The sequence below is a fragment of the Mirounga angustirostris genome, unplaced genomic scaffold (genome assembly GCF_029215605.1).
Source record: "Mirounga angustirostris isolate CCGP_5_RB_7025 unplaced genomic scaffold, mMirAng1.0.hap1 SCAF_6, whole genome shotgun sequence".
In the NCBI taxonomy this organism is placed as follows: domain Eukaryota; kingdom Metazoa; phylum Chordata; class Mammalia; order Carnivora; family Phocidae; genus Mirounga; species Mirounga angustirostris.
Window position 1 is genome coordinate 15,856,246 of NW_026991714.1, and position 23,848 is coordinate 15,880,093.

Genomic DNA, 23,848 nt, shown 5'->3' on the forward strand with positions numbered 1-23,848 from the left:
GGAATTACTACCAAACTCTGCTCTGCAACATCTGCTCTCCCTAAGTGAGTTAGTGCACGTCAGACATCTTTATGTCAGAATATTGCAGTGATGGATGCAGTCTTCAGAAAATGCTGCATAAAAATCTGGTGTGCCGTTCTGGCCATTAAGTGAAATTACTATTTAAATTAATGGCACTGTCACAGTTTATCTGTGCAAAGAATGAACGCTGATTAGGGTATTAAGTAATTAGCAATTTATCACACTGGAACAAGGTTGATAATAATTAAAGAAGTAATGGTTTACCAAAGAAACTAGAAAGGGAGTCACTTCTTGTTATGAGAGTGGAATCTTGGCTGAAAATTTTAATTCAGTGAAACAAAGATGAAGCTCTTTGTGAAAGAAAGCAGCCTTTTTTTTTTTTCCTAGTGTAAAAACAGTTCATTATCAAAATTTTAGTTGACCTGTCAAAAGTCCCTCAGAGCGATCAGATGACTGATTAGGAGTTTTGAATTAGGTCAATGTCTGCATTTTGATTTTATACTTAAAACATGGTGAAACCATCAAGTAACTTGGGAGTAGAAGGGGAGAATATATTCTGCTCCCTAAAGGGCCAGTTTTCAGTTTTCAGATTGCTCTTTAAAATGGAAATATGAATTATTTTAAAAAAAACTGCTAGAGAAAAAAAATGACAGTAAAAAACCCAAGGTTGTATTTAAATGTCTGATCAAAAAGCAGCGGAAAAAAAAATGTCCAAACAATGCAAAACTTGAAGATTTTTCTTTTTATTGTGTGTGTGCGTGTGTGTGTACAATACATCATTTTTACCATTTTATCATAATCAAAACTCAGATTACAATGATAGCTCTGCTGTGTGTATTTATGTGAAAAAAAATTTTTCCTGAAAATGTTAAAACAACGAAAATTATTAATAAAGCACCAAAGAAAACAGTTCACTTTTAAACCAATTACTTTGAACAGTTACTACATTTAGACGGCATGCAAAAAGTCCATTATGATCAATGTACATCATCTTAAAATATTGGGAGATATTTTTTAAATTGGAAAGATCAGTGAAAGAGTTTTTGAAGTCTTGTGTGACTAAACATCTTTCTTAAGGTATGTACCAAGCCAGTGTCTACTTTCAATAATTTTTTTTTTAATAAAAAGCACTTAAAGCTCGCTGGTCTATTATTAGGAGTGTCTTTCATAATGTGGGTGTTTGTACAGGACCAGAACAAACAATTCAGGACCCCAGGGCACTTTGAAGTTGAGGTTCTTTATGTTATCACTCAGGACTAATAATAAATAAACAAAATTCTAATTAAAATAAATCATTCATCACAGTGTGCTGCTTTATCACTGGATATAAATTCTGATATAATAGCATTGTGACATGGGGTGTAGGTACCTTAATTTCTGGCTTAATCTGACTCTAGAGTATTGTTTACTTATTCAGGCTTTTATGTCTAAATTTCTGCTGTATCTCTTCTATGGCAAGATCTAAATGATGTGAATACAGGCAGTTAAACTGAATTTGGTGCAAGAAAGGAGGTTCTTTGGTGTGAAAGGCATACATGTCTTTCCTCAACAAGTGGTGATCAATGCTCCCCCTTACAGGGTCTTTCTGCCTCCAACCTCTTATCCATGTCCAGGGATGGGTCTCGAACACAGTGCTGCTCAAAATATAGTGGCCAACTCTGGAGAACTGTATGGAGGTTCCTCAAAAAGTTGAAAATAGAGCTACCATATGATCCAGCAATTGCACTACTGGGTATTTACCCCAAAGATATAAAAGTAGGGATCCGAAGGTGTACGTGCACCCCGATGTTTATAGCAGCAATGTCCACAATAGCCAAACTGTGGAAAGAGCCAAGATGTCCATCGACAGATGAATGGATAAAGAAGATGTGGTATATATATGCAATGGAATATTATGCAGCCATCAAAAGGAATGATCTTGCCATTTGCAATGACGTGGATGGAACTGGAGGGTATTATGTTGAGTGAAATAAGTCAAACAGAGAAAGACATGTATCATATGATCTCACTGATATGAGGAATTCTTAATCGCAGGAAACAAACTGTGGGTTGCTGGAGTGGGGGGTGGGGTGGGAGGGATGGGGTGACTGGGTGATAGACACTGGGGAGGGTATGTGCTCTGGTAAGCGCTGTGAATTGTGCAAGACTGTTGAATCTCAGATCTGTACCTCTGAAACAAATAATGCAATATATGTTAAGAAAAAAAAAAAGAAGAAGAAGAAGGTAGCGGGAGGGGAAGAATGAAGCGGGGGAAATCGGAAGGGTGGACGAACCATGAGAGATGATGGACTTTGAAAAACAAACTGAGGGTTCTAGAGGGGAGGGCGGTGGGAGGATGGGTTAGCCTGGTGGTGGGTATTGAGGAGGGCACGTTCTGCATGGAGCACTGGGTGTTATGCACAAACAATGAATCATGGAACACTTCATCTAAAACTAATGATGTAATGTATGGGGATTAACATAAGAATAAAACAACAACAACAACAACAAAATATATAGTGGCCAAATTGTCCACCTGATCAGTGAGCAAGCTCAGCTGGTTTGAACAAATCTATCTCCTGAGGAAAGAATGGTTACCATTGATGCTGGATTCACAAGAAGCAAAATGTGCACCCTAAAGCCGGGCAAAAGCTTACAAGACCCCTACCACAGCATCTCCAGTGCCAGGATGGTCCTACCTCTCCACTATGTCTAGGCTTTCATCCCAGAGTGCCTCAGTCACCTTTTGTCCCTTGCGAATTTCTAGAGCTTTCCTCTCATCCCCTGTACTTCATCCCTTTTTCTGCAACACGATGTTATCATCACAAAATGGGCAGGTAATTCTCGTGACGGAAATCAGGGCTTTTTTTTAATGGAGCTTGGGAGAAGTCTGGCCCCGCTGAATGATTTTGAAACACTTCCTCTTGTGTGTTCTTTACCTAATTAGTGTCTAGTGCTCTTGGTAAGAAGGACCCCTCACTGCACTTTTAAATCACCTTGGTAGGGAAACGCTACCTTAGGTATTATACCATTTCAGCAACTGCCTGAGTCTGACATTTTTATACCAGACTTTATAGCAGTCTCCGTTTTCTTCCCTTTTTTTTTTTTATTTCATATTCATATATAACATTTTATTGTTGCAGGGATGTTCTGTTGTGGGCAGGATTATGTGAATATGTCAGATACCATATGCTGTTCTGCTTCCAGTGGAGAGTCTAAAGCACATGTTAAAAAGAATGACCCAGTGCCAATAAAATGCTGCGAGACTGAACTTATTCCAAAGAGCCAGAAATGCTGTAATGGAGTTGGATATAATCCTTTGAAATATGTTTGCTCTGACAAGATTTCAACTGGAATGATGATGAAGGTAATTGATAGAAAACCTCTCAGAGGTGCTGATTTGACAATGGAAAGAGAAATACGTTGTTCATAACTATTTTTCTAAAATAGGAATATAAAAACTCCTGTGTGCATTATTCATTTTCACATTACATCCATATTAATACCAAATGAGTTCGCTGTGATTGATGTTATTGCAATGAATTCTAAAGGAATTAATAATGATTAGCTGTTCTCAGGAAGCTTTACCCAGCACTTCAGATCAGTGCAGGACTGAAAGTCTCTGTGCTGAAAGAGCCAGCTGGGACCTCTGTGTCATGCCATTTTATGTCCATGGGTGCTGGGGATGGAAAAGGAGATCAATCCTGCCTTCTTCCCTCTGGGCCCCTAACCATAATCCAACACTTTCCTTTGATAGCGACTTTAGGTCCAGCAAATTCACTCGTGCTTATATCCTATTCCTTGAGACAGCAGAAGATCAGCAAATGCCTGCCAGCCATGAAAGTGAACAGGCCTCTGAGTGTACCATTTGTTTGGATGTTGAGATGCTTCACGGACAGACTTGTCATGTTTTGTTAGCGTTAAACTTGACCCAGGACTCCAGAAACCTACCATTTTAAGGAACGGATTGTGGACATTGAAAAACCAGACACCCTACTCTGTTCTGTAGCAATCTGCCATTAGGAGATGGCTGCAGTTGGATGTTTGGGTCATAGACAATGGAAGGGCTCTTGCCGACTGACGCAACTATACAGTCATTGTGTGGACACCATATACTTTGGGATGTAAAGTAACTTTTGAGGTTGTTAGGGTCCCAGCAAGCACTTTGCAACAATTAATATTAAGACAATTCATAAAGTTATTAAAGAGAATAAGTACTAATGAAGTGAGTAAACATACAAAATACCCATCAAAAATAATCTTCATCTACAAAATTTTTTAGAAATTGGTCTGACCTGTACACAACTTTAAAATAGCCAATTCTATGAAAGAAATCTCTCCAACACTATGCTCCCAAAGTTTACATTTATTCCAGGCCTTTTTTTTTTTCAGAAGTTTGGACTGAGAAATTTTTCTGAAATTCACAGTCTTAAAAAGCTGGTGATGTTGCAAGGACATGTTTCTTTCTTTATTTTTTTTTTTTAAGATTTTATTTACTTATTTGAGAGAGAACAGAGAGTGCAAGTAGTGGGGTAGGGAGAGAACGAGGGGGAGAAGCAGACTCCTGCTAAACGTGGAGCCTGATGTGGGGCTCAATCCCAGGACCCCGAGATCATGACCTGAGTCAAAGGCAGATGTTTAACCGACTGAGCCTCCCAGGCGCCTCATGAGGACATGTCTTTAAAATGACAAGTTAAGAAGCATCTATGTAGAAAACTCTAAAAGGGGCACTCATATTTGAAAAATGAAGATAGAAAACCTGTTAGTTTCAAAAATGACACTGCTGCTCACAACGATTTGTTTCATTACTGATCGCTCACATTTGTTTCCCAGGCATCCCAGGCATCCCATTTTGGTTCCAGGAAGATAGAGCTTCCATTATTCGACAACAATATTCAGGATATATACATGATCTTTTAAACTGATTTAACTTGGTTTTATGAAGGCCAATTAACAGTCATATTGAATATTCATATTTAAATTATTATGATTAGGACAATATTTCTGAATGCCAAATCAAGCAGTGTGTTACAGGTAAAGTTCAATCTGTAGATTGCATTGTGTTTCCTGAAGACTTCTTTCCTGGAGACTTCTATCCAATCAGGACTGAACCACTGTGGGATTTCTTCCCTGCAAGTCTTCTCTAACTGTGGGTTTGGGAATTCCTTTTACTTCTCTCCTGTGTTGGTGTCCCTGTGTTCTCAATCCAAGGGTCCCCTTTTCTTGCCTAAATGCCTTCTTTTGGAGAAATATCATTTTGGGTATAGGTGCATAAAAGGTAAATTTTTTGAGAGCTTGACATTAGAAATGATCGTTTTTGAGCCTCCCACTGGATTGATAGTTTGGCTAGGTATACAGTGCAAGGTTAAAAATTATTTCCACTGAGGATTTTGACATCATGTCTGCATTTTTAAACTTTCTTTGCTATTTTGATTCCTGTTTCTTCCTAGGTACCCATGTTGTTTTTCCTATGAAAGTTTTTAAGACATTCTCTTTATTGTTTTTCTAAAATTTCATTTAAAACTTTAAAATTTCATGACAATGTGCCTCTTTGTGGATGTTCTTCTTATTATTATTCATGATGATGTACTTTTTTGTGGACTTTTTCAGTGTGAAGTCTCATAACTTTCAGTTCTGGGGAATGTTATTTTATTATTTCTTTGATAATTTGCTCTCTTTTTAATCTCTGTTTTTACTGATTAGTTTGGTGTTGGACTTCCTAAACCAATCTTTCAATCTTTTCTTTTTATTTCTTGACTATTGATTAGTTAACTCTTTATCTTTTTCAACATGATCAGATTTTGCCTTAGCCTCATCTTCCAACCTTTCTATTGATTGATTGATTTTTTAGCTATCATATTTTTTATTTTCGATTTTTTGGGTTTTTTTTTTTTTTAGTTTTTCATGGTTCTTTCTTTTTTGCAGGCTGTTATTTATTCATGGCATCCCACTCTTGTTCCATTCATGGGATATCTTTTTTATCATTCTGGAAATACTAATTCCATTGTTGTTGTTGTTTATTGTTTGTTTGCTTTATTCTTTGAATTGTCTCAATTGTTTGGTATTATTTTAGTTTTCTTCTTTGCCTTGCTTTGTTTCTGCTCCCTCTCAGTTCTTTTTTCTATGTTTTTAAATCTATTCTTTCCATTGGAGGCTGAATGAAAGCTCACTGTGCATAGGCATCCATTAGTGGGGAGCTCACAGTAACCTAATCATGTGGCAGGATGGTTTTTGGTCAGGGAGTCACATTACCAAGAATCCTTAGCAGGTATGCTTAATTAACTATCCTTAATAATCCATCCTAGATCAGGATAAGATATATGCCTGGCTGACAGCATACGGGGAATTGGTAGAAAAGGGGACTGGGTTTCTCACTGTGCAATATGCAGACTTGTATTTGGTTTTCCCACTCTGGCTCCTGGCCTGTATCTTCCAGTGGACTCTCCTTTTAATTTCACCCAATCTTTTCTAAGCTTATCTCATTTTGTAACACTTTATCAAAACGCAGCTAGGAACAACACAAACCTACTGCTAATGTTCTGGATTATAACGTCCTCCCCTAGGCTGTGAGCTCGGTAGCACTGTCTTACTTTGACAGTTATCCCAGGTCATGATTTTATCAAATATTTAGCCACAGCATGACAGAGCTCCCCAACTTTCCAAACCCCAGTATGTATTTCTTTGCCACTGCCCACCTAACAAGTAAGCCAATGCCATGGGATTTAGGGCTTTATTGGTGTTGTTAAGACAATATCTAACTTCAAGGTTCTAATTTACGTTTTAGCTAGGACATGCTAGACTATGCCGCAATAAAAACAAGTGCACTCACATATGGAATGGGTCAACAGAATAAAAGTTAAAAAAATTTTCACACTGCAGCCCAGTGTGAGTTAGGCACCTCTCCTCCAAGAAATGTCTCAGAAGCCCAATCCCCTTCCATCTTGTGGGGCTTCACACACGACCCTCAGATTGCAATGGAAAAGAGGAGAGAGTGGATGAGTATACACGTATGGGTCTCACCTGGATGCAGAATACATCCTTTCTGTAGAGTGAGCACATGGACATTTCTAGTCATGTGGCTTTTCCTACTGAGCCGAACTTGCAAATTTAGTATTTCTAGGGAGAAAAAACGAAATGGACATTACTGGGCTTTTGGTATTGTCTCTGCCACATTCATCTACTTCCCAGCTTCCAAAAATGTTTGAGCTGTCCTGTGGGTATTAGCTCTCTTCCTGTTTCCTTGGACTTTCTATATTCCTTTACTGTCATTTGGTTGGGCTTTAAGAGGAAATGGAGCTAAATGCAAGTGTTCAATTCACTATAATCAAATGGAAATCCTACCACAGTTTTCTGAAGCAGCTTTATTTTGAAAACCTGTGGGAGAATAATTTAACATATATGAGGTAAGAGAGACTGAATTTAGATCAATTTTAAATAGCAAAAAATTATTTTAAATACATTATGCCATCTAGGGCACCTGGGTGTCTCAGTTGGTTGAATGTCCAACTCTTGATTTTGGTTCAGGTCATGATTTCAGGGTCGTGAGATTGAGCCCCGGACCCACCTCCCCGCTCAGCACAGAGTCTGCCTGAGATTCTTTCCCCTTCCCTCTTCTCCCGCCCCCACCCCCGCTCTTTCCCTCGCTCATGCTCTCTCTCTAAAATAAATAAATATATAAATGAATAAATAAAGCCACCTATGTGAAGGAAAGATGAAGGAAAGTTTTGCATTACAAAAATGTTGCCTTATTTATATCTCCTGTAATCTGGGATGATGAAGTATTTCATTTTCTGAGATTAGAACACACTAGTACTTACCACTAACAATAAGAAGTCCAGAGATTCATCAGAGGACAGGTTTACAAATGTAAATAATAATAACTATAATGAGAGTTCATGAAATATTTAGATTTTCTAAAACTTGCACAAAGTTTTAGCAGTCCAACTTGTCCCACAGCACAAAAGTGCAGATTCTCAAATATCACATTATTCTCTAAAGCTCCATTAGGAAAGTGTCAAAGTAACAATAATATAATAATGACTCCTGCTCTTATTTATAACGTATCTAAGTGTAAGGCATTTACAGGTGTTATCTCATTTAATTCACGTAACAAACCTGTGTGGTAAATGTGATTTCTGTTTTCTAATGGAAGAAGCTGAGGCTTTGAGAGTGTAAGTGACTTGCTCAAGTTCACAGAAGTAGGAAGTGGCAAAACTGGACTCTGAATCCAAATCTGTGTCATCCACACCAAAACTGCTCTTTCTAGTATACACACCACCTTCATTTCTTTTCATAAATCTTGAGACATTTATTCATGATCTAAGTGGAAGAAAATTTCATTTGCATCTTGTAAAATCCTGCGCTACATACATCTAAATGTAATTTTTAAAAAGATTTATTTATTTATTTTAGAGAGAGAAAGAGAGCATGCATGCATTGGGGGAAGGGGCAGAGGGAGAGAATCTCAAGCAGACTCCCTGCTGAGCATAGAGCCCCACACAGGGCTGAATCTCACAACCCATGAGATCAGGACCCATGAGATCATGATCTGAGCTGAAACCAAGAGTCTGATGCTCAACCAAGTGAGGCACCCAGGTGCCCCTGTCCAAATGAATTTTTAAATCTCCTTCTTCCTACCTCTACCACTCAGGAAACCAGAGAGTGCGGGATGCTCTGCCCAGCATCTCTGGAAGCCACAGCATACTGCGGCAGGTGTGACTTCAATTTTACCAGCCACATTTGTACTGTGATCAGAGGACCTCACAATTCCACAGGCAAGGAATCAATAGAAGAAATATGCTCATCTGCTGAAGAGACTGTTCACACGGGAAGTATAAACACATTCTCCTTCACAGGTAACAGAAACTAAGCCACCTGTCCATAGCTTAGTAGGGATAGTGAAAAGCTGCAGAAAATGCAGGTTTCATTCTGATGTCATCCCCCTCCTTAACCTAATGTCAATTAATTTCATCATACTATGGGCTAGCTAGTTACAAGGTAATTAAAGGCACACTTTGGATCTGTTCAAAGTTAGTAGCTTAAAAAATGTAAAGTCTAAATTTAGACAAAGATATATACTATTTTAAAGTAAACATGTAGAAAATCCAGAACAGGGAAATAATTTATGTGTTCTTTTATGGCATATCCAGTTAACCATCAGTGAGCCCCATTTTCTTTCTTAAAAGTGTGAATGCAGGCTTTTAATAAATGCACAGAATGAATGTTGCTGTACTTGTAGACAGAAAAGAGGAAGAAACCTGTCTGATCACCAGTAAGACCTAGCAGCATTATTCTGAGGAGGAGCTTAAAGTATCCCTTTCCTGATCTTGGGTCTGTATCTAGAGACTACACTCTCCCAAAGCCTCATGTTGCCACTAAATGGCCATCATCTTGAGAACAATAACCTTCACAGTTATTGAAAATATTAATTTTCAGGCCCCATCTTGGCCCCACTGAATTCCTCCAAAATAGTGGTTCTTAGGCTTGGCTAAGCTGAGTGAAAAACACTGTAAAGTTTAAGATCATCTCCAAAATAGTCTGCCCTCTATTAAATTTTTATTATTTGTCCATTTACTTATGTCCCTACAGAGTTTGTTTCTGCCTTTTGAAAACTTAAGTGTGTGTGAGTGTGTGTGTGTGTACATATATATCATTCACCATCTAGAGTCAAAGAGAATACATTTAAGTGACATAACTCAAGCAAGCTAAGGTTAAATAAACAAAAAACTGCTCTGTTCCATCATGACTCATCATTCTACCTTACTTAACCGATGGTGGGTGATAATGGCAAACCTTAAGATTGCAAAAAAAATAAGGCAAGATGCTGGAATGAGGGGGGTAGATTGAGGAGGGAAAGCAGGAATAAAGATAAGGTTCCAGTGATGTGCTAGAGGTTTCCAAACCTTACCTTAATTTACTCACAAAGCAATCATGGAGGTATGATAGTTTAATAGATGAAGAAACTGAGGGTCAGATCTATAAAAGTAACTTGCTAAGGGAAGATGTCAGATTTAAATCATGTTGCCTTCAAACCCAGCTGATTGAGGATACCCTGCATGGTGTAGGAGCTCCTTTCAGAGCGCTCCAAACTTCCCTCAAGCTATTTCTCCCACCTGAAGTGCCCTTCTTCATCATTCCCAGGGTGCAGATGACCATTCTTGTCCTCAGTGCAGCCTTCTCAAGCCCAGTCCCTCTCTCCTCTCCCACATCAGCATGACGTTCATTTCTACGGTGTGTCATGTGCATCTGGACCCTTGTTCCATCTCCCCTACGAGATTGAAATAGCTGTATGAACAAGATGCCCTTGCTTCACTTTACCCCATTTTTGGATTAACACTGTAAGCAAACAAAATGAAACAAACAAACAAAAAAACTTCTATTGGAATGAAAGTCCTCAGGATAGAGGACAATTCGTCGAGCCCTCCAATTTCCTTCCACCCCCAGTTATAGATCTAAGGACCCTCCTTTCCAAATTAGTGAGTTTGGTCCAGATGCACATGATCCAAGAGAATTCCCTACTTTTATCTGCCTTTTGAAATCAAGGTCAAGATTTTGAAGGTCCTTTAAGACATATTTACAATAGCCCTCTCCGGAAGAGAATAGATGTTTATTTAACTTATTTAACCACCCATATTTCAGATTGCTTTGCCTACAAAAGAACACTAAATTGAATATGAAAAATGACAAAAGTTTCTCTTCCAAGAAGAAAACGAAGCACCTAAGTCATGCTAAAACAAGTTCCATTGAGACCAATGTGAACTAAGAAGTCCACCTTTCTTAGAAATGTACAATTAAAAGCTAAACAACACCAGGGTTCACCCAAATTCATTCATGCATACAGTCATTTCATTTATCAAAAAAAATTTCTTAAATTTTTACTAATAACCAGTCACTACACTGGGCCTACCAGCTATGAAAACAAATAAATAAGAATTCCCATCAGGGATTTGAAGTCCATACAAACAGACATGGAACAAATATAAGTACACTGTAATGTGAGAAATATGTCCATGTAAGAATTGTGATAGAAGTAAGCATAGGATGCTTTTCAAGGGCATTGCAAGGACATCTAACCCAGACTAAAGAGGTTAGGAAAGACTTTATGAAGGATATCATGCCTGAGCTGGGAAATGAAGAACAAGTAGAAACATATCAAGTTAAAGGAAGGGAAGCCAGGCAGAGAAGTCAACATGTACAAAGCATAGGAAGTGAGAGAAAGCCTAGTAAGATGTGAAAAACAAGCCCCTTGATATGAATGTAGCACCGTGTAGGAGAGGAGAAATCATGGAGATGAGGCCAAAGAGCAGGGGTCAGCTGATGAAGGCCTTTTATGCCACACTAAGCAGGTTGTCTTTATGCAGCAATGAGTGGATATTAAAGCTTTTTAGGCAATAGAATGACACAATCCTGTACATGCATTTTTTAAGAATTACTCTATCAGCTGAAGAAATGATTGTAGACAAGTATTCATGGAACTTTTAAGCCATTAAAAAGTAAAAATTGAATAAGCATACCTCCCAAAAAGCAAAACCCTCTGTTATTTGAAGACTAGCCCCATACATACAGAATGATTTTGAGATAAAAAAGCGTGTTTTTTTTTTCTTTTTTTTAAAAAGAGTTGGAGATTCTGGCAAAGAAAAAAAGAACTCAGAAATGAGAGAGATTGTTGAGGGAAGGCAAAATTTCAACAATGTTTCCTTATGTGTAAAGCAAAAAGAATTCTTTCATGGGCTAGGAGCATCTTTGAAAGACTGGGCCTCACAGGAAAACAAACAAAGGAGGATAAGAGATGAGAGAGTAGAAAGAACGAAATGCCACAGAGGAAAGAACAAGGAACACAGCATGGCAAGCTACTGCAACTGAAATTAGAATTGGTGCTGTAGGTCTGAAGAGTAGGAAATAACAGTTATTAGCAATGAGCAGTTCAATCTGTTACAGCCAACTGATTGAAAAATATAGGGACCGTCTGTGGGTAGGTGGATGGTCTGGGCAGCTCAGCCCTTACACGGTCATTCAGGGATCCAGATTCCTTCCAGCTGATGGATCATCATGTTTCCGGTGCTGCCCTCCTTCCCGTGGTGCAGCCTGGGTCACCAAAACATCCTGCTTCCAGCCGACCAAAAGGGGATGAGAAGGTCAATGGAAGGCAAGTGATTTCCTCTTAGGAAGTGAGGCACAGGATGCCCATATCACTGCCATGCTTCTTCCATTATTCAGATCTGAGTCACATGACAACCCCAAGCTGCCGAGAAAACTGGGAAAATTAGACCCTAGCCAGGAGGCCTCTGACCCAGAAGGGAGATCTGGGCACCCACTAGGGGGCATCACAGGTAACAAGTGGCAGATGCCCCCTTACCAGAGAAAAATGAAGACAGAAGATAAGCCCTTCTATTTTATAGCAGTTTACATTTTATGATGTTCTGCCACATAACTTTGTGCATTTTATTTTCATACTAATTCTATAAAGTAAGCAGGTCATGGTTTATGGTAAGGAGATATATGTAAGGAAAATATGGTCAAAAAACCCACATGGATGGACAGAGACTCAACCCCACATGAAGATAGAGCAGGTGGCCAGGAAACCAAGGAGGAGGACCTCTTCTTCTGATCTCCCCTCTGAGAAAAGTCATCCAGAAACCACCACACAAAAATGCATACATACAAACATAGTCAAAATTCACAAAATTAAACAGATTTAGCCAATTAAATTTTCCAGTTTTTTTTGTGTGTGTGTGAATTTGTAGCATTTGTGCTTCTGAAGTTACCAAAGCTTAAAACTGGACAAAGACTTTTGGGATGCCATTGAATCACGTGGATGATTATCTTAATCATTGCCAGTACAAAACATTCAACAGTTTGGTTTTATTCTTTTATTTAGATTGGTTATTTTGGATTTGGGTTTCAGTTCTGGTTTGGTGAAAGAGGGAAGGATGTATGTAGTGGATTGTGCAGTCAATTATATCCACTAATCATGATAAGCCAAGTTTCCAGTCTTGTATCTCATAATAACTACATTATAATTTTTATAATTAATTTAATGTAATATGAATAATGTAATAATTGGTAAAATTTATAATATAAAACTATAAAAGCAGGTTGGTGAACCTGCCCTATATGGGAGTATAGGATACACACACTTGGGAAGCATTAACATCCAATGTACATTAGTCTAGTACTTTAGGTTTTCAGTCATTCCTTTCATGTTACCCATATTTGTTCGGAAAAGGTGAATTCTATTCTGTGGAATTCCATATCTCTGCATCCAATAAGCACATAAAATGTTATTTTTTTATGATTTAGAATGTTAAGAGATGGGAGTTCTATTCACACACAACAGGATTAGAGCACTAAGCATTTATTTTTAAGTGTTTAAAAGTTTTGATATTCATTTTCAATATGATGGTAAAAGAAAATAAAAATGTTTTAAAAATCTCGCTGTTCAATTTCTCCCTTTCCAGATGTGAACCTGGAGCCTTATATGACATATGAGTATAGGATTTCTGCATGGAATAGCTATGGACGAGGATTCAGCAAAGCTATCAGAGCCAAGACAAAAGAAGATGTGCCTGAAGGAGTGAGTGCCCCTAGGTGGGCCAAAATGGATAATCGTGAAGATGTGATAGTCTTAAATTGGAAGAAACCTATACAATCAAATGGTATTAAGCTACTTTCCCAAAATTGAAATAACAAAATCCTGTAAATCCATAAGGAAATTTAAATGAGTGTAATCTACATGTAATTGGCGTGCTTCTAACCATTAAAAATTATTTGCTGGTAAAAGGAACCTTAGGTGTGTACCTACTAATCATTCATTTTTTAAAATAGGCCTAACAAATTTTTAGCCCCAGAATTTTTTTCTGGAATCCTAGCATATATCTGAGCTGCTTTCAAACAAGCAAAGACTGCTAACGAAAGGCAAAATAGTTTTAATATTGGAAGTAATTTTGTTTGCTAGCGAGGGGAAATAAACATAAATGACTCCTTAATTATCTATGTCCAGAATCCCTCTCTTCGATAAGAGTGCATATCATTCAGAACTGCTCGAACATAGCAATCCAATAGCAAATTAAAAGTAAGTAATGCTACATTATCCCATTTCCTCAGGACTCCAAGACATGTAAGTTGTTTGCAAATAGTTAAAAGGATCTGACACTCAAATCTGGGTATTTCTCTGTCTCTTTTAGGTCCAATTATTTACTACATTCTTCTCCGAAATGGGATTGAATGCTTTCGGGGGACATCACTGAGCTTCTCTGATACAGAGGGCATTTGGCCATTTCAGGAATACTCATACCAGCTGAAAGCCTGCACGGCTGCTGGCTGTGCTATCAGCAGCAAGGTGAGGGGAGGTACCTAAACTCTGGACAGAAGTAGCCAGTGGGAAGGCTATAGGGACGCCCAGGCTGTGAATAATTTTTCCAATGACAGAAAACAATATCCGCCTCAATGGTAGCGTGTTCATGTGTTATCTCTACTGACTACTAATATGTATGCCTGAAAGGAGAGATCATTGCAGAGGAAATTTATGCATATATCAATGTTTCATTAATATAAAAAAAAAAGAAAGAAAACTTGAACCAATATTATCCTCTTTACCATATTTTTCCTCTGCCAACTATTTTTTTATTATGTTATGTTAGTCACCATACAGTACATCTTTAGTTTTTGAGGTAGTGCTCCATAATTCGTTATTTGCATATAACACCCAGTGTTCATTACAACTTGTGCCCTCCTAAATACCCATCACTGGGCGAACCCATCCCCCTCCCCGTCTCCCCTCTGAGACCCTCAAATTGTTTCCCAGAGTCCATAGTCTCTCATGGTTTGTCTCCCCCTCTGTTTTACTCCCCCCTTCAGTTTTCCTTTCCTTCCCCTAATGTCCTCCGTGCTATTCCTTATGTTCCACATATGAGTGAAACCATATAATTGTCTTCCTCTGCTTGACTTATTTCACTTAGCATAATCCCCTCCAGTTCCATCCATGTTGATGCAAATAGTGGCTATTCATCCTTTCTGATGGCTGAGTAATATCCCATTGTATATATGAACCACATCTTCTTTATCCATTCGTCTGTTGAAGGGCATCTTGGCTCCTTCCACAATTTGGCTATTGTGGAAATTGCTGCTATGAACATTGGGGAGCATATGGCCCTTCCTTTCATTTCATCTGTATTTTTTGGGGAAATACCCAGTAGTGCAATTGTTAGGTCATCGGGTAGCTCTATTTTTAACTTTTTGAGGAAACTCCATACTGTTTTCCAAAGTTCTGCCAACTATTTTTAGATGATCTTCTGTAAATCCATAATAATTCCCAAACCATCCCTCAATTTAAAAGAGTTTTTATTTAAATATCACTTCAACAAAAATTGCCTGCTCTTGAAAAACAGAGAAAGGGGCAAAAGAGCCTGGCATAGAAGATAAAATGATACCAAGATTTCTGCTACAGCCTTGGAAAGAAATGAGCTCATGCAACAGGGGTCAGAATGGAGAATATCAGGAAGATACAACAAATATTGGGGGATGAAATCTACAGGAATTGCTGTCAACTCTATGCAGGGGAATAAGAGGAAAGTATCAAAGATATATTCAAGCTCTCTGGCTCTCTGGCTTGAGCAAATTATAGATCATGTGCCATTCTGCAAGCAAATAAAAAAATAAGAGGAAAATTTGAGCGTAGAGAATATGATTAAAATTTTAAATGTTTTTAAAAAATATATTTAAGAGAAGGAGCAGATAGCAGGGTAGTGGAAGAAAATATTATCTGGCACTTTAAGTGAAAATGTCTTGTCAGAAGCTGGATTATGAAGTGACTGAATTCGCTAGAAAGATCCATGTGGGAAGTCAAAGCAAGGAGTTTGAATAGGGTCATTTTAGGAGAAGAGAGAGAGAGATAAAAGCAAGACCATAGATGATGAACACTGGGAATACGAAGAGCCCACAAAGGAGACTGGAAAGAAACAGTCAGACAATTTAGGAGGAAAATAAAGAGAGCCATCTCACAGAAGCCAACCTAGTTAGTGGAAACCCAGGAGAAACAAACACACAGCAGCTCTGATTCTTTTCATGTGGTTACAACTTTAGAAGAGCAGCATCTTCACACACTGTGCAAGAACCATCCAAGGAAAACATTCAGTCAGATGGATCAGCCGCAGTGCATATGTGCAGCTTTTTATTCAACAGACCTCCAGAAACATCTCTGAGCGTGCCACCATTTAAACAGATGACAGCTCATTGGCCCAATCAAGAGTTATGGTCCGAATGGTCCTAGAACAATTCCGTGGTTTTTTACGCAGGCACAGCTCCTGCCTACCAGATGCCAGAACAATTGATTAGAAAAGTGAAACCAGAGTTAATTCTGTGAAAAAACAAATGCAGCTAATTAGTGTCCAAAACTGTATTTTGATAATGCTGAATAAATAACTGGTTGATTTATCCTTTTTTCCTTCTCATTCAGTTCTTTTTCCAGAACATTGGTACAGACGCTATCAAGTCATCCTGGGTATCACAGGAAGAATACAAAAAAACAAAAACAAAAACAAAAACAAAAACAAACCACCCTGCCATTTATACTGTTCAAAGCATATTATATGCAAGCAAGTTCAGATGTGGGTTTTGCTTCATATTTACTGGTGCTTAAAATGTACAAAATCAGGCTGTTAAAATGCAAAGACACTGATGGGCCATATGGAAGAGAGTTATCAAGAGTTCTCTAGTAAGACAGGCTGCCAGCCAGATTTTACTTGTTTAAACTGAGGGCTGCACTCCGCCGTCAAAATTGTTGTTGAACCTGTTGTGATAAATGGTAGTCTGAGACTTATGTAATGTATTCAAGGTCAGATTTCCTTGTTTAAATAGGATGGGAGGAAAAGAATAAAAAATAAAGGGGGGGGGGCGGACTGTTTCTCCAAGCCCCTGCTAATGATATGCCAGGCCAGACAACAACATTTTAAAACAAAAGTGACATTCTCGTTGATCAGAATACCTAGTGTCCTATTACCATAAATTGCTGTTTAATTCCTGTGTTTGCAGGTAGTTGCATCTACGACCCAAGGAGTTCCGGAGAGCATCCTGCCGCCCAGAGTCACGGCACCCAGCGCAGAAGCTCTGCATTTGAGCTGGAGCGTCCCTGAGAAACCAAACGGCGTCATTAAAGAGTACCAGCTCCGGCAGGTTGGGAAAGGTCTCATCTACACTGGCACCACTGACAGGAGGCAGCATACGGTCACAGGTGAAAAAAAAGAGGAAAACCTACCGGAAGAGTCTGTCATTGTGGTTAGGGGGGCAAAGCATCCCAGGGGTGTGCATTTGATATATGAGGTCACTTTGAAAGGACGTGTTCTCTTGACATATGGTCAGGTCCCACTTATCCATGCTAATAGAAGAGCCCACACTGGCAGCAATAAGCCACAACAGCAGATAACTTCAGAAATAATTTATATTTGGCTTTGATATGCATTATGTGTAGGGTTTTTGCATCAGTATTAACTTTTTTTTTTCCTCAGACAAACGGTAAGATGCATTTTCATTCCCCAAGGATATACTCATAGATAATGGGATGAGGATAGCCAAGAATGTACTGGAAGTCAGGGAGAGATCAGCCAGAGGCTAACATTTATCTACTGAGTGGGTAACTAATACACAGAATAGTTGACAGGTGACGGTTTGTGACAGTTTGTTATTATTAACGTTAATTAATAGTGACTATTATTTTTATGGCTTGTTATAACATTTATTATAATTAACTTTAAGAAAATAATAGTACAGTATAATAGTATAAAGTCAGATAATTACTAGAAGTGATTATAATAATAATTAACATGTTTTGGTTTGAATGTCACTTCTGAAGAGAAGCATTTTCTGACTTCCCCACTCTAAGGAAGCTTCTTTGATACACCACAGTATCACCTTGTCTTATTTTCATCATGGACCTCTCACTGCCTGATAGTGTTTGTTTTTTATGTCTCCCCCCACTGGGATGTAAGCTCTAGCATTGCAGAGACCTTCAGTACCTAGTTCAATACAGTACTTCCAGCGCCAGAACAATCCTTGACACATCCACAGATGCTACACAAATGTTTGGAGAATAAGTGGATTTCACTGTTGCCACCTGACATGTACTATCTCACTTGATTCTCTTCACAAACCTATGTGGTAAAGAGAGTTATTACTCGCATTTTACAGAAAAGAATACTTTGAGATATTAAGTAACTTAGTTCATTACTCAGATCTACTGAATCATCCCAAACAGTTGTGTAAGTTTAGGTTCTGAGGCCACAGGCAAGGGGTTACAAACTTACTTTTCCCCCCGTGGTCAGCAGCTTCCTTCCAAGGCCTCCTGAGTGAATGTTCTTCTTCCATTGAACCCCATCGTTTGCAGGGAGCATTGATACTAGAGATCAGGAAACTTGTAAAGAAGTACAGAAAAGCCTGGAAGAGTGTGTCCGAGTTTTCCTCAGAGGAGGCACAGGTTACACTATACAGGTGGAAAAATCAATCCGTCGTGATTTGTTCTTAATTCTACGATTCCCTGACACACAGGCAGGCATTCATTGACAGATGTCCACTGTTTTCAGGAAGTGCCTGAAGCCTGCAGAAAGTGCTTCATAAATATTTGCAGACCAGCACATTGCATTCCGTATCTGAAGATCCTGAGCTAAATCAATGATAATGGAGATGGAAAAAGCCCTCATCAATTCAGAGTATAAAAATTTATTTCTTAGATCTTATTTCACTGCCAGTGAAAATGATCAAAATAGTTGAAATGCTGTTGTTTTACATAATAAATCTTTACATTTATATTGTGCTTTATAATTTTAAAGAAGTATTTGCATTTGGACATGTTTGGTTCTCATCACATCCCTAGAAGTGAGGGATGTTTTTAATATCCGCATTTAAAAGATGAAGAAGGAAAGTGACACGCTCAGATGCCCAAGGCATCAGAATACTGTTTCATTCAAAAAAACCAAAACAAAACAATGTTGCCTGCTTGCTATGTCCTAGAGAGTACACTAAGTGCTCTAAGTTGCTCTCAAGAAACTCCCAGTGCTAGGGAACACTGACAAGTTAAGAACTAATTGCAAATACAGTGTAACTGATGCCACAGCAGAACTCTAAAGAATGCAGTGGGGGCGCGGCAATCAAAAGAATGACTTGGAGTGGAAAATGGAATGTCAGTTGCAGAGTTTTGAAAGCCAAGTTAAGGCACATTTAGATTTTCTATCAGTACAGGTTTCACAAAAAACTGGGATACCGTGATATGGAATGTTCTCCTTACAGTATCTGTCTACTTGGCCAACATGGGCTTTGAACTGTGTGAGCTGTTCTTGTTACATTTTTTTTTAAAACTGGCATTTACATGACAACAGACTAAATTCAAATGTAATATTCAAACCAACAAGATTGATAGCCTCATTAATTATAAAATAATTGGAAAGATTTTTCTTTAAAATACCTTTATTCCACCCTTTCTTCCTCTCATTGTCATTTTTAATGAATATTTTCATGTCAGAGAGGATTTCACACTCATCACTTGATGCCAGGAGTTCTCTTTTATTAGGATAAATATTTTAAAGTTTTTCTATATGCTTTTACTTTTTATAAGATCATAAAATGAAAAGATGCCTTTAGAATTCATTTGGCTCATCCCTCTGTACCATTTTAAATAGATTTAGATAGTACTTCACTTGGGCAAGACAGCCCTAAAGAGAAATATCTTTGTTGAATGAAGAAGTAAACTCTCATTCAGCAAAACCTCACCAAGTAGAATCTCCCATATGCAGTTCCTACCGGATGCAATGGGGCTAAGCATCAGCTCATCTAAAACCTGAGATCTATATAATGTTCACATACATACCTGATCTGCCAGGAAAACTTCATTTCCATAGTTCTCTGACTGACCAAATTCTCTATAGAAGTATTTTATGATATGAATGACGGTTTTATTGAGTTCATGGAATGAACAAAAACAACCAAATTTATTTTACATTGCATCTCAAATGTTTGATCAAAGAACTGTCTATACCCTCTGGGATAAATGTTTTGATTTTCACATCATTTCCAAAACCTTGGCATTCCCTAAGTTAACAGTCAAATGCTAATGAAGCTGTAGCACTAGTCATCCTGGAGCCTGAAAATCGAGGTCCTTAGAAATAACAGAAGGGAACACGAGCACCTTGCCTCAGCCCCATTGTCTCCATGCTTATTTTTAATTACCTCAAAGCTTTAGAAACATGATCCCGTAAATGCTTTGTGGGAATAGTGGCAAATGCACTCATCATGTGAAATCCATAAATTGCTTATAATCCTCTCAAGATGTTAAAAAAAAGCATTAAGTAATTGAAGACAGGAAGTCCTCAGTTAATTATTTAGAGGTGTTATCAATGCTTTAAGTAAACTGAAGCATTTTCTGCTATCTCACTGAGCTGAATACCATGGGGACGAAGGGGAAACAGCCAGCATCTTCTCATATCCGCTAGTGCAAACAGCACATGGCAGCTTGTCAATAAAAGACCTTTTCATATCATTTATTACTAAACAGGTCCACCATCCCGCACAGGACAACTGGGATGTCAGTTACGGCATTGTTTCACTTTGGGTTACCACTGTTTCTTATATGGGCCTCCTAGTGTGGGCACTGGGCAGAAGAGATGGAGAAAGGATTAACTAAATAATTAGAGCCACCGAGAACAAGATGAATTAATCATGTCCTCTTTAGCAGCAGGTTTGATAAGGGCTTATGTGTCTCTTAACTTTGGGAGAAGTGTTTTCAAAATAATTTATTAAAAGTTGCTTATCATTGCATTTTCCTTGAAAAGGAAGACCCACCAGCATTAAGTTTGCAAGGAGAGAACAATTTGCCTGCCTTTTCCATTTTCTTAGAAGCCCGTGAAGAGCTCCCGTGCTGAAATAACACACACCCTAACAATGCAGCTTGTACCAGACATGCACTACTAATGTACTGAAACAGATACCCTGCACGTCATTTTTGAAGAAAAGGAAAAAAAAAAAAAGGAACACACTTTGACCATCAGTATTAAAATGTGGAAATTCTTTATAAGGAGATCGTATATTTAGATAATTCTGCTATATACTCCCATAGTAGCCGGCACTTGGCTCTCGGCTCTCATGGCACTTATAATACTTTATCGCAATATCGTTTCTTCTTGTCTCTGTTCCTCAGCTAGTAGGTGAAGCTTTTTAAGGACAGACAATAGCCTCCTTTTTGCCGTCATATCATCTATACTGTGATAGGCACATATCAGAGTACTTAACATATTATGTATTCAAGAATATTTGTTGAGTAGGTAGATATTGAATAATAAACTAGTATCTGAATGATTTTATTCTGTTTTGATTGGATACAAAAATCATACCGTCATATACGTCTAAATCTCAGTCAGGAATGACTGCATAATTTGCAGAGTCCAGGGCAAAATAAGAATGTGGGGTCCTTTGTTCAAATATTATTTAGATACAACTCAACATGCAAAAAACAAATAATCCAATTAAAAGGTGGGCAGAAGACATGAACAGACATTTCTCCAAAGAAAACGTACAGATGGCCAACAGACACATGCTCAACATCTCTCATCATCAGTGGAATGCAAATTAAAACTACAATGAGATGTCACCTCATGCCTGTCAGAGTGACTAAAATAAAAAACACAAGAAACAGCAAGTGTTGGCAAGGATGTGGAGAAAAAGGAACGCTCATGCACTGTTGGTGGGAATGCAGTGGGGCATTTTGAAGGTTCTTCAAAACAGGTAAAAATAGAGCTACCCTATGATTTGGTAATTGGACTACTAGGTATTTGCCCAAAAAATACAAAAAACATTAACTCAAAAGGACACATGCACCCCTGTGTTTACTGCAGCAGCAATTACTATAGTCAAATTATGGAAGCAGCTCAAGTGTCCATCAATAGATGAATGGATGTTTTTTTAAATGTGGTATATATATTTACAATGGAATATTATTCGGCCACAAAAAATGAAATCTTGCCATTTGCAACAACGTGGATGGAGCTAAAGAATACAATGCTAAGTGAAATAAGTCAGTCAGACAAATACCATATGATTTCACTGATATGTGGAATTTAAGAAACAAAACAAATGAACAAAGGGGGGGAAAAGGGAGACAAACCAAGGAACAGACCCTTAACCCTAGAGAACAAACTAGTGGTTGCCAGAGTTGGGGGGAATAGGTGAAATGGATGCAGGGGATTAAGAGTAGAGCTTACCATGATGAGCACTGAGTCATGTATAGAGTTGCTGAATCACTATATTGTACACCTGAAATGAATATGGCACTGTAAGTTAACTGTATTGGAACTAAAAACTTAATTCAGTTTTTTTTAGAAAAGAATATATTTTTTTTAAAAATCATTAAGAATGTTTGAAAACAGAGCACAGAATCAAGCACAGGACCCTCCTCCACATGGGATCTTGGGTCACATGCCCATGAAGCCAGCCTTGATCTCTGGCAGTCTGGATTTATTGGCAGTCTATTTCCTTAACTAAAACAGAGAGGAAGAAAACTAGGACAGTGATCCTGTCTTCAGAACAGCTTCCGCAGCTTCCCTTCAGTGGTCTCAGAACATCGCGTGTAATGCTCTGTACTGCATTTGCTCTAGCTACCTGACTACTGACCGCCGAGCATCAGACCTATCAAAATAGATACAACAATTCATTTTATTTTCATTTTTTCCAACCCTGAGGAAAACTTTGTGCCTGGCTGTTTGCAAACTAAAGAAATAAAGAATAGCATAGCATCATCCACTATTTTATACTTTTAAAAAACATTCTTATAGAATATTATAGCTGAAGAATTACAGTCAACAGCCTCATGGACACTAATATTTAAAGAAAAAATATCTGAAATTTCAGATATTTTTGAGTTCTTTGCATAGGCAATAATTGTTTCTGTTTTGCCCCAAGAGCTCTAAAGAACTCCTGCTCTCTCTGCAATATATGTCCTTGTTGTCGAGCTTTTGAGCAGCCTCAGACTTGGCTGCCACCTGACGCCTCATTTTGTTTCTAGAGAAGACTCTGCCTGAAAATGTAGGGTAAAGGCAGCTTTGGTCTAGTACAGCATCAGACTCCAAAGAAGAAAAACATTTCTTAAAAGGATGTCACTAAAATCAAAAGCAAAGGTCTTTTCTTGGGCTATCTTAATAATAGTTTTAATGTTGATCTGCATTTGGAAAGAGAGTTGGCCAAGAAGTAACTTATCTGGGAAGTGCTTCTGGGGACGAATCTGATTTCTAAGATATTGGGGGGGGGGCCTGGAATTGCACACAAAATATAGAATTAAGAAACAATTCAGCTTGTAGCAAGTAGTCAGAAGCAAAAGTCATGAGGTTACCTTACAGGCACTTGCAATGCAAGAGCACATTTGCTTTGATGTCTTGATGTCCAGTTGATGAGCTATCCACTGAATTCATACTATGAAGCATTGATACAGGAAATGCTGCTCACAAACAGGCAAGAACTTGGCTTGACTAACTGGGATGCATAGCTCCTGAGGTTGGGGTGGGTGGTACTATCATGAGAAGGGGACTTTAACAATGTGAGCTCCTTAAACATTTCTTAATCCAATTTTGTAAAACAAATCATCTGTCAATGCACCTTAGATGTCTCTAAAGTGATTCCACAATATCTCAGTATATCAGTTTTGAACATCCAGATTTTCACACAGAATTATTCATTTAAAGCAGAATCCTGCTATAATTCTACCCACCTCAGCCAACACTGCCAGTGGGAGCTGAAGTTCCCAGGAATCTCCAAGAGCAGAGACGCTCTGGAGGGCATCACTTAGTGAGATCCAAGGCAGATAAAGGCAGAAAGGGGT

General features: G+C 38.3%; 1 protein-coding gene across 1 annotated transcript in view; it reads left to right on the plus strand.

The window, feature by feature from the left end:
• Window positions 1-23,848, plus strand: part of USH2A (usherin) — a 701,438-nt gene that overhangs the window by 544,198 nt on the left and 133,392 nt on the right. The window contains exons 50-54 of the mRNA XM_045876094.2: window positions 3,144-3,367; window positions 8,651-8,855; window positions 13,458-13,655; window positions 14,184-14,338; window positions 17,029-17,227. Coding sequence (XP_045732050.2) covers window positions 3,144-3,367; window positions 8,651-8,855; window positions 13,458-13,655; window positions 14,184-14,338; window positions 17,029-17,227 — 981 coding nt within the window. The remainder of the gene's footprint in view (window positions 1-3,143; window positions 3,368-8,650; window positions 8,856-13,457; window positions 13,656-14,183; window positions 14,339-17,028; window positions 17,228-23,848) is intronic.